Source organism: Penaeus japonicus, unplaced genomic scaffold (genome assembly GCF_977035675.1).
Source record: "Penaeus japonicus unplaced genomic scaffold, GWHDUDI00000001_assembly GWHDUDI00000001, whole genome shotgun sequence".
Lineage (NCBI taxonomy): Eukaryota > Metazoa > Arthropoda > Malacostraca > Decapoda > Penaeidae > Penaeus > Penaeus japonicus.
Window position 1 is genome coordinate 57,536,394 of NW_028234403.1, and position 12,184 is coordinate 57,548,577.

Genomic DNA, 12,184 nt, shown 5'->3' on the forward strand with positions numbered 1-12,184 from the left:
GTGCAAAATAAAAATGCACGATCCTGAAAAAAGACAAAAATGCCTAAAATACACGTTAGAGCCATTCTGATAACGAAACGGATTACAGTTAAATGCACTGATTTTTGTTATATTAAAGAAAAAAGCAATTGCGAGAAAAAAGGTGCAAGAAAAAAAAATAACGATCCTGAAAAAAAACCGAAAATGCTTCAAATACACGTAAGAGGCATTCTGATAACGAAACAGATTACAGTTAATTGCGCTGATTTTCGTTATATTAAAGGAAAAACCAATTGCCTTTTCCTTTAATATAATGAAAATGAGCGTATCTAACTGCAATCCGTTTCATTATCAGAATGGGGCTAACGTGTATTTTAGGCATTTTTGGCTTTTTCCAGGATCGTGCATTTTTTATTTTGCCCTTTTTTTCTCGCAATTGCTTTTTCCTTTGATATAACGAAAATCAGCGCATTTAACTCTAATCCTTTTAATTATCAGAATGACTCTAACGTGTATTTTAGGCATTTTTGGCTTTTTTCAGGATCAGGCTTTTTTTTTTGCCCCTTTTTTCTCGATATTGCTTTTTCTTTTGAAACGTTAGAGCCATACTGATAACGAAACGGAATACAGTTAAATGCGCTGATTTTCGTTATATTAAAAGAAAAAGCAATTGCGAGAAAAAAGGGTGGAAGAAAAAAAAATGACGATCCTAAAAAAACGAAAATGCTTAAAATACACGTTAGAGCCATTCTCATAACGAAACTGATTACAGTTAAATGGGCTGATTTTCGTTATATCAAAGGAAAAAGCAATTGCGAGAAAATAGGTACAAGATAAAAGAAATGACGATCCTGAAAAAAAACGAAAATGCTTAAAACACACGTTAGAGGCATTTTCATAACGAAACGGATTACAGTTAATTGCACTGATTTTCGTTATATTAAAGGAAAAAGCAATTGCGAGAAAAGAAGTGCAAGAAAAAAATAACGATCCTGAAAAAAAACGAAAATACTTAATGTACACGTTAGAGCCATTCTGATAACGAAACAGATTACAGTTAAATGCACTGATTTTCGTTATATTAAAGGAAAAAGCAATTGCGAGAAAAAAGGTGCAAGAGAAAAAAATGACGATCCTGAAAAAAAAACGAAAATGCTTAAAATACAGGTTATAGACATTATGATAACGAAACGGATTACAGTTAAATGCACTGATTTTCGTTATATTAAAGGAAAAAGCAATTGCGAGAAAAAAAGTGTAAGAAAAAAAAAATGACGATCCTGAAAAACACCCGAAAATGCTTAAAATACACGTTAGAGGCATTCTGATAACGAAACGGATTACAGTTAAATGCGCTGATTTTCGTTATATTACAGGAAAAAAGCAATTTCGAGAAAAAAGGTACAAGAAAAACAATGACGATCCTGAAAATAACCCGAAAATGCTTAAAATACACGTTAGAGGCATTCTGATAACGAAACGGATTACAGTTAAATGCACTGATTTTTGTTATATTAAAGGAAAAAGCAATTGCAATAAAAAACGTGCAAGAAAAAAAAATGATCCTGAAAAAAAAACGAAAATGTTTAAAATACACGTTAGAGGCATTCTGATAACGAAACGGATTACAGTTATATGCGCTGATTTTCGTTATATTAAAGGAAAAAACAATTGCTAGAAAAAAGGTGCAAGAAAAAAAATGACGATCCTGAAAAAAAATTAAAATCCTTAAAATACACGTTGGAGGCCTTCTGATAACGAAATGCACTGATTTTTGTTATATTAAAGGAAAAAGTAATTGCGAGAAAAAAGGTGCAAGAAAAAAAATGACGATCCTGAAAAAAAAAACGAAAATCCTTAAAATACAAGTTAGAGGCATTCTCATAACTAAACGTATTACAGTTAAATATGCTGATTTTCGTTATATTAAAGGAAAAAGGAATTGCGAGAAAGAAGATGCAAGAAAAAAAAAACTGAAGAAAAAATGACGATTCTGAAAAAAAAAAACGAAAATCCTTAAATTACAAGTTTGAGCCATTCTGATAACGAAACGGATTACAGTTAAGTGCACTGATTTTTGTTATATTAAAGGAAAAAGCAATTGCGAGAAAAAAGGTGCAAGAAAAAAAAAGACGATCCTGAAAAAAAAAACTGAAAATCCTTAAAATACACGTTACAGCCATTCTGATAACGAAACGGATTATAGTTAAATGCGCTGATTTTTATTATATTAAAGTAAAAAGCAATTGCGAGAAAAAAGGTTCAAGAAAAAAAAATGACGATCTTGAAAAAAGATCGAAAAGGCTTAAAATACACGTTAGAGGTATTCTGATAACGAAATGGATTACAGTTCAATGTGCTGATTTTCGTTATATTGAAAAAAAAAACAATTGCAAGAAAAAAGGTGCAACAAAAAAAAATGACGATCATGAAAAAAAAAGCGAAAATACTTAAAATACACGTTAGAGCTATTCTGATAACGAAACGGATTACACTTTTGTTATATTAAAGGAAAAAGAAATTGCGAGAAAAAAGGTGCAAGAAAAAAAAATGACGATCCTGAAAAAAACCCTAAAATGCTTAAAATACACGTTACAGGCAATCTGATAACGAAACGAATTACAGTTAAATGCACTTATTTTTTGTTATATTAAAGGAAAAAGCAATTGCAAGAAAAAGGTGCAAGAAAAAAAAATGACGATCCTGAAAAAAAAAAACGAAAATGCTTAAAATACACGCGAGAAGCATTCTGATAACGAACCAGATTACAGTTAAATGCACAGATTTTTGTTATATTAAAGGAAAAAGCAATTGCGAGTAAAAAGGTGCATGAAAAAAATTAATGATCTTGAAAAAAAAACGAAAATGCTTAAAATACACGTTAGAGCCATTCTGATAACAAAACGGATTACAGTTAAATGCACTGATCAAAGGAAAAAGCAATTGCGAGAAAAAAGGTGTAAGAAAATAAAAGACGTTCCTGAAAAAAACGAAAATGATTAAAATACACGTTAGAGGCATTCTGATAACGAAACGGATTACAGTTAAATACGCTGATTTTCGTTATATTAAAGGAAAAAGCAATTGCGAGAAAAAAGGTGAAAAAAATGACGATCTTGAAAAAAAAAACGAAAATGACACGTTAGAGCCATTCTGATAACGAAACGAATTACAGTTATATGCACTGATTTTTATTTATTAAAGGAAAAAGTAATTCCGAGAAAAAAAGGTGCAAGAAAAAAAATGACGATTCTGAAAAAAAAACCGTAAACGTAATATACGTTACAGCCATTCTGATAACGAAACGGATTAAAGTAAAAAGCACTGATTTTTGTGATATTAAAGGAAAAAGCAATTGCGAGAAAAAAGGTGCAAGAAAAAAAAAGACGATCTTGAAAAAAAAAACGAAAATGCTTAAAATACACGTTAGAGCCATTCTGATAACAAAACATATTACAGTTAAATGCACTGATTTTTGTTATATCAAAGGAAAAGGGAATTGCGAGAAAAAAGGTGTAAGAAAAAAAATGACAATCTTGAAAAAAAATCGAAAATGCTTAAAATACACGTTAGAGCCATTCTGATAACGGAACGGATTACAGTTAAATGCACTGATTTTTGTTATATTTAAGGAAAATGTAATTGCGAGAAAAAAGGTGCAAGAAAAAAATATGACGATCCTAAAAAAAAAAAAAAAAATGCTTAAAATACAAGTTATACGCATTCTGATAACGAAACGGATTACAGTTAAATGCGCTGATATTCGTTATATTAAAGGAAAAAGCAATTGCGAGAAAAAAGGTGCATGAAAAAAAATGACGATCCTGAAAAAAACCGAAAATGCTTAAAATATACGTTATAGCCATTCTGATAACGAAACAGATTACATTTAACAGCACTGATCTTCGTTATATTAAAGGAAAAAGCAATTACGAGAAAAAAGGAGTAAGAAAAAAAAATGACGATCCTGGAAAAAAAAACGAAAATGCTTAAAATACACGTTAGAAGCATTCTGATAACGAAACGGATTACAGTTAAATGCACTAACTTTCGTTATATTAAAGTAAAAAGCAAGCGAGAAAAAAGGTGCAAGAAAAAAAATGACGATCCTGAAAAAAACCCGAAATGCTTAAAATACACGTAAGAGGCATTCTGATAACGAAATGGATTACAGTTAAATGCGCTGATTTTCGTTATATTAAAGGAAAAAGCAATTCCGAGAAAAAAGGTGTAGGAAAAAAAAAATGACGATCCTAAAAAAAAACTAAATGCTTAAAATACACGTTAGACCCATTCTGATAACGAAACGGATTACAGTTAAATGAGCTGATTTTCGTTATATTAAAGGAAAAATAAATTGCGAGAAAAAAGGTGCAGGAAAAAAAATTGACGATCCTGAAAAAAAAACGAAAATGCTTAAAATACACGTTAGGAGCATTCTCATAACGAAACGGATTACAGTTAAATGCACTGTCTTTCGTTATATTAAAGGAAAAAGCAATTGCGAGAAAAAAAGCGCAAGAAAAAAAAAATGAAGATCCTGAAAAAAAAACAGAAATGCTTAAATTAAATACACGTTAGAGCCATTCTGATAACGAAACGGATTACAGTTAAATGCACTTATTTTTGTTATATTAAAGAAAAAAGCAATTGCGAGAAAAAAGGTGCAAGAAAAAAAAATAACGATCCTGAAAAAAAAAACCGAAAATGCTTCAAATACACGTAAGAGGCATTCTGATAACGAAACGGATTACAGTTAAATGCGCTGATTTTCGTTTTATTAAAGGAAAAACCAATTGCCTTTTCCTTTAATATAATGAAAATGAGCGTATCTAACTGCAATCCGTTTCATTATCAGAATGACTCTTACGTGTATTTTAGGCTTTTTTGGCTTTTTTCAGGATCGTGCATTATTTTGCACCTTTTTTCTCACAATTGCATTTTCCTTTAATATAACGAAAATCAGTGCATTTTACTGTAATCCGTTTCGTTATCAGAATGGCTCTAACGTGTATTTTAGGCATTTTTGGCGTTTTTTTAGGATCGTTTTTTTTTATTGCACCTTTTTTCTCGATATTGCTTTTTTCATTAATATAACGAAAATCAGGGCATTTAACTGTAATCCGTTTCATTATCAGAATGGGGCTAACGTGTATTTTAGGCATTTTTGGCTTTTTCCAGGATCGTACATTCTTTATTTTGCACTTTTTTTCTCGCAATTGCTTTTACCTTTGATATAACGAAAATCAGCGCATTTAACTCTAATCCTTTTAATTATCAGAATGGCTCTAACGTGCATTTTAGGCATTTTTGGCTTTTTTCAGGATCAAGCATTTTTTTTTTTTTTTGCCCCTTTTTTCTCGATATTGCTTTTTCTTTTGAAACGTTAGAGCCATACTGATAACGAAACGGAATAAAGTTAAATGCGCTGATTTTCGTTATATTAAAAGAAAAAGCAATTGCGAGAAAAAAGGGTGGAAGAAAAAAAAATGACGATCCTAAAAAAAAACGAAAATGCTTAAAATACACGTTAGAGGCATTCTGATAACATAACGGATTACAGTTAAATTCGCTGATTTTCGTTATATTAAAGGAAAAAGCAATTGCGAGAAAAAAGGTGCAAGGAAAAAAACATGACGATCCTCAAAAAAAAAACGAAAATGCTTAAAATACACGTTAGAGCCATTCTGATAACGAAACTGATTACAGTTAATTGCGCTGATTTTCGTTATATTAAAGGAAAAAGCAATTGCGAGAAAATAGGTACAAGATAAAAGAAATGACGATCCTGAAAAAAACCGAAAATGCTTAAAATACACGTTAGAGGCATTTTGATAACGAAACGGATTACAGTTAAATGCACTGATTTTCGTTATATTAAAGGAAAAAGCAATTGCGAGAAAAGAAGTGTAAGAAAAAAATGCTTAATATACACGTTAGAGCCATTCTGATAACGAAACAGATTACAGTTAAATGCACTGATTTTTGTTATATTAAAGGAAAAAGCAATTTCGAGAAAAAAGGTGCAAGAAAATAATAAATGACGATCCTGAAAAAAAACCTGCAAATGCTTAAAATACACATTAGAGCCATTCTGATAACAAAACGGATTACAGTTAAATGCACTGATTTTTGTTATATTAAAGGAAAAATCAATTGCGAGAAAAAAGGTGCAAGAGAAAAAAATGACGATCCTGAAAAAAAAACGAAAATGCTTATAATACAGGTTATAGACATTATGATAACGAAACGGATTACAGTTAAATGCACTGATTTTTGTTATATTAAAGGAAAAAGGAATTGCGAGAAAAAAGGTGCAAGTCAAAAAAATGACGATTCTGAAAAAAAACAACGAAAATCCTTAAATTACAAGTTTGAGCCATTCTGATAACGAAACGGATTACAGTTAAGTGCACTGATTTTTGTTATACTAAAGGAAAAAGCAATTGCGAGAATAAAGGTGCAAGAAAAAAAAGACGATCCTGAAAAAAAAACCTGAAAATCCTTAAAATACACGTTACAGCCATTCTGATAACGAAACGGATTATAGTTAAATGCGCTGATTTTTATTATATTAAAGTAAAAAGTAATTACGTGAAAAAAGGTTCAAGAAAAAAAAATGACGATCTTGAAAAAAGACCGAAAAGGCTTAAAATACACGTTAGAGGTATTCTGATAACGAAATGGATTACAGTTCAATGTGCTGATTTTCGTTATATTGAAAGAAAAAACAATTGCAAGAAAAAAGGTGCAACAAAAAAAATGACGATCATGAAAAAAAAACGAAAATGCTTAAAATACACGTTTGAGCTATTCTGATAACGAAACGGATTACACTTTTGTTATATTAAAGGAAAAAGAAATTGCGAGAAAAAAGGTGCAAGAAAAAAAAATGACGATCCTGAAAAAAAACCTAAAATGCTTAAAATACACGTTACAGGCAATCTGATAACGAAATAGATTACAGTTAAATGCGCTGATTTTCGTTATATTAAAGGAAAAAGCAATTGCGAGAAAAAATGGTGCAAGAAAAAAAAATTACGATCATGAAAAAAAAACGAAAATGCTTAAAATTATAAGATTAAGCGAATACTCACCGAGTGTGAAGGTTAATCTTAATTTCACGAGCGTTTTACTGCGTCACTTAGGCACTAAATGAGATGTTCCCCGACCGGTTCCCCACTCAGTCTTCAGAGTGTAGTTTTGAGTGAACCAGAAATTTTGATGTGATTGTATATTTTATTAAAGGGGTGGGTATGGGAGGACATTTAGTGCCTAAGTGACGCAGTAAAACGCTCGTGAAATTAAGATTAACCTTCACACTCGGTGAGTATTCGCTTAATCTTATAATTTCACTTCGCTCGTTTGACTGCGTACTAAGGCACCCAATGAGAGGTTTAGAGTGGTTACTCAAAACTACTACACATACATAAAGGAAAATGCAATTGAACAAAACCTTTTATTACCCAAATTTTACACAGTAATATGTACAAATACATAGCCAATCTGAATTGTTTTTACATAAAGCTAGCTAATAGCTTTATATTATGCTAATACAGCATCTTCAAAGTGTAAATCTTTAACAGGCTTGTGATAATATTTTGTGAAGGTGGATTTCTTGGACCAACCTATTGTTTTTATGATGGTTGACAGAGGCAGATAAGCCGCTGCCTTGCTTGATGAGGCTGACCTAGTCGAGTGAGGAGCGAAGATTGATAAATTGATCCCAGCATCCCTCATTATATCCTTTGTCCATCGTCTTAATGTGTCCCTTGATGCTGGTTTACCGTATGATTTTGTATTTATGAACAAAGAGGTTACTTCCCCCCTTTTTTCTAAAGTCTTTTCCAAATATTGTCTGAGTGCTGTGTGTACACACAACCTCTTATCGGGTGCATAAGCCTTAAAACTGATTTGTGATAGATGTCTCTTTGGTCCTGAAGTCTTTAGCATATCTCCAATAGTAAATACCACCTTAGAATGGGTAATATTCATATTCCTTACATCTAACTTATGTAATGTTTGACAACGTTGCCCGGATAAGATCAGCAATAGCATTACTAATTTCCTGGATAATTGATTAATCCTAAGATGTTTGTTCGGTCCTAATGTCTTTATATATTCAAGCACAACCTCAGGATCCCATGTTACGTTATATCTAGGGAGAGCCGGCCTCTCTTGAAAAACTGCCTTCATAAATCTGGATACCAACAAGTGTTGACCTGCTGGTTTACCGTCAATATTCCCAATCGCAGAAATAGAAGATCGTAATGTATTCATGGAGCTATATTTTTTCCCTTTCTTGTATTCAATGAGAAGGAATTCCAGAAGTACACCTACAGATGGTTGAAAAGGATTAACTTTCCCTTGGATACAAAATGACATCCATTTCTCGATATGCGACCTATATTGTAATTTTGTTGTATTTCGCCATGACCCAAGTAAAAAGGTTGCAACTTCTGGCGAAAGGCCTTGACTTTCGAAAGATCTCCTGATAGCACCATCGCTGTGAGTCTCAACATTGCAGCTCGAGGATGTTTGCGATATGGGTCCTGTGGAAGAGTGAGGCAGTTCCGAGGCAATATTACAGGATCCTCCACTAATAATTGCAGTGCTCTTGGGAACCAGACTCTTGTCGGCCAAAGAGAAAGAATTACTAAAAGAGTCGCTCTTTCCTCTTGCATTTTCTGGATCATTTTCCCGATAATACTGAAAGGTGGAAAGGCATAGTTGAAACCACATGACCAAGGTATGGTAAAGGCATCGATATAAGAAGCATCAGGATCTGGTTTCCAAGCTACAAACTTACATAATTGAGCATTAATCCTGGTGGCAAACAAGTCTAATTCTGGCACAAAATAGTTTTTGCATAAAGCAGAAAAGATGTTACGATCGAGCATCCATTCTATATCATTATTCTTTATTCGTGACTCCCGGTCTGCTTCAATATTCTCCGAACCTTTAATATACTCGGCTGATAATGTGATGCCTCTCATGTTTGTCCATTCAAAAATCTGTTCGACAATCGTCAATAACGATACTTTATTACTTGCGCAGCGATCAATGCAAGCTATGACTGTCGTGTTGTCTGACCTCAATCTAACGTGAGTGTCTCTATATTCTCTGCATAAAGATTTTAGCCCCAACAATACAGCCTTCAATTCCAAACAATTTATATGATTCAATTCATCGCTATTCCAATTTCCACCAGTTACAATAGAGCCTAATTTCGCTCCCCAGCCTGTTAGTGAGGCATCCGTACGAATTTCTAAATCAGGAGGAGGATTTATGATAGATTTAGTCTGATAAGTGATGTTATCGACCCACCAGCGAATCAAGTCACGAGAATGTACATCTAAAAAGGTGTGTGCCTCATAATCTCCCTTGCTCTTAATAAGTGCCATATTCCGAACGATCTCCAAGTATTTATAATGTAACGGTGCCTGAGGAACGGCAACACCCGCAAACACAACCAATCCGATAAACGAAGATAATTCATGCAAAGTAGTCGTTTTCTTATTCAGTAATAAACTACCCTCATATCGAATCCGCTTCATTTTATCATCAGGTAATGCTACCGCCATGTTGATCGAGTCTAGAAGAACGCCCAGAAATTTCACTCTTTGAGTAGGAACCAAGATCGACTTTACGATGTTAATTGTCAGACCTAATGAATCAAAGAATTGCATTGCATAATTCACGTTATACAACAGCTCCTCCTTCGATGAAGCAATAAAAATACAGTCGTCAATGTAACACGATATTAACATTCCTAATTTTCGCAAATATGCCAGTGCCGGTTTTAACAACTTTGTAAACAATCTAGGGGCTGATGATAAGCCCTGAGGGAGAGAAGCAAACTGGTAGTGAGCATTATTCCATAGAAAACGAAGCCACCTTCTTTGGTCTGGCTTAACAGAAATAGAGAAAAAGGCATGTTTAAAGTCAATGGTCATGAAATAACAATTTGGGGATATCATAGATAAAACATCCGCAATGGTCTCCATCTTAAAATGAATGAAAGTAATGAATTCATTTAGCTCTCTAAGATTCAATATAACTCTAGCAGAGCCATCTTTCTTGATTGTGGGGAAAATATTCGAATAAAAACATGAACCTTGTGATGGTCTACTACATTCCTCGACTATACCACAACCAATAAATTCTAACATGGCTAAGTCTAAGGCCTGTTGATTCTTACGAGAGAAAACAAGTGAGTTTGGAGGTTTGTCTTGAGTTGGCAATTGATCAAAGGAGATAACGTTGCCTGAAATTATATCATGAATTAATTTATCCCCTGTTAACGCTTTCCACCGATCGTTATATAAATAAACCTTTCCCCCTATAAAGTTTTTAGGGGTGTTAACTGGTTCGTATATAATACATGTGCTCACCTGGGACGGTGTTAACGGGGGTGCCTGTTGTACGGTTTCCTCCCCTGAGACTGTTTCTGGCCTAAAAAAGGCTTATAATTGTACCTAGATGGGGGATTTCCCTGGTTATAGGTTTTGTCAACCTGTCTCTTGTTATAGTAAGGCTTGAATCTCCTGGGTTGGTCGTGCAGGTTGGTTTTCTGTTTATATTGAGGCCTCCCCAGCTTTTTTGTCTTGTGTATCTCATCACATTTTTTGACAACATCAAAGGGGAAAAGTTCATTTGTTCCCACTTCACAATCCCATCTAGTAAGGTGGGTTAGAGCCGAGTCATTCACGTGAATACGAGCCACTTCTTTTCGTATATGATTAAGATAATTGAAGGCAGCAGCCAAAAGCCTCAGGCTATCGTTCAAACTTGTAAGATAGAAGTTTGTTGGGTGATTTTTCTTCTCTCCTAAATCACTTAACAGCTTAGCAATGGGGACAATGGCTTTGGATATGAGGCAATTTGTCCGTGTAAGACGGGCATCAAGAAGTTTCCCACCATTGTTCAAAGCCTGGGTGATGTCGTTATTTGTGACGGGTACTTTTAAGTTGTCCACATTGGCAGGAAGTTTAATTTTTGCAGCCGTGGCTTTCACAGAGTCATCACTTGGTCTTCGACGTAAACTGTCGTTTAGAATGTTGGCCAGCTTGTCTGATAATGCCTCACCCTTTTCTTCTTCTCCAAGAAAAGACCCGGCTAAATCCACTAAAGCCTTTTGAAATTCACTGTGATCTGAATTATTAAGCTGGGCAGGGCTGATGACTTCATCCAATCGATCTAAAGGGTCGGGCCCAGTAGTATCACTGTCGGTAATTTCGCCATCAGACAGCGAAATATCATGAGGACGGTGAACAGAATTAGAAGTCTCAGGCTCTGAACGAGTGAAGTTGTTAATAAAACCACTCAGTAGCTGTGTGAGTGACTCCAGTTTGTCACTCACGGTAGACTCGCTAACTACCGGAGCCGGCGCTTGTTTGCTCGGACTCGATGTCGGCTGAGTTGCTCGCACGTGTGTCGCTTTAGTAGAGTCTTCTTTATTTGTCTGTGCCTTTGAACTATGTTCCTTGGAACTGTTCTTATCGCCTTTCTTGCCTGAAGAACGCCTTGGCGATTCAGGTTTATTGCTACCCCGCTCCGACATACCACCTTCCTGTAAAGCAGACAGGCAAGTGGAAGTGACAGCAATCACAAAAGGCGCAAAAATGTAGCCACAGAACACTAACAGCTTGCTGTTGTGTGTAAAGAATTGATGGCTTACCAGTCAATTCTATAGAAAATATCCAAAGTCCAGACGATCTCTCAAAAAAACGAAGTGAGGAAGAGCTCCACCCGGTGTGTTGACTGGGCAGGGTCAAGTGGTGAACTGAGTGGGGAACCGGTCGGGGAACATCTCATTGGGTGCCTTAGTACGCAGTCAAACGAGCGAAGTGAAATAAATGTTAGAGCCATTCTGATAACGAAACGGATTACAGTTAAATGCACTGATTTTCGTTATATTAAAGGAAAAAGCAAATGCGAGAAAAAAAGGTGTAAAAAAAATAAATGACGATCCTGAAAAAAAAACGAAAATGCTTAAAATACACGTTAGAGGCATTCTGATAACGAAACGGATTACAGTTAAATGCGCTGATTTTCGTTATATTAAAGGAAAAAGCAATTGCAAGAAAAAAGGTTAAAGAAAAGAAAATGACGATCCTGAAAAAAACGAAAATGCTTAAAATACACGTTAGAGGCATTCTGACAACGAAACGGATTACAGTTAAATGCGCTTATTTTCGTTATA

At 34.4% G+C, this 12,184-nt stretch overlaps 2 protein-coding genes across 2 annotated transcripts; both read right to left on the reverse strand.

Moving 5' to 3' along the window:
• Positions 1-7,052: 7,052 nt before the first annotated feature.
• LOC147472584 (uncharacterized) lies at positions 7,053-10,321 on the reverse strand. Its single transcript, XM_086543216.1, has one exon. The coding sequence runs from the start codon at positions 8,719-8,721 to the stop codon at positions 7,525-7,527; it is 1,197 nt and encodes a 398-aa protein (XP_086399342.1). The 5' UTR covers positions 8,722-10,321; the 3' UTR covers positions 7,053-7,524.
• LOC147472585 (uncharacterized) lies at positions 8,618-11,832 on the reverse strand. The gene is made up of 2 exons (XM_086543224.1): positions 10,374-11,832; positions 8,618-8,688 (listed from the first exon to the last, which is right to left on the reverse strand). The coding sequence occupies exon 1, from the start codon at positions 11,540-11,542 to the stop codon at positions 10,385-10,387; it is 1,158 nt and encodes a 385-aa protein (XP_086399350.1). The 5' UTR covers positions 11,543-11,832; the 3' UTR covers positions 8,618-8,688; positions 10,374-10,384.
• Between the last annotated feature and the right edge of the window lie 352 nt (positions 11,833-12,184).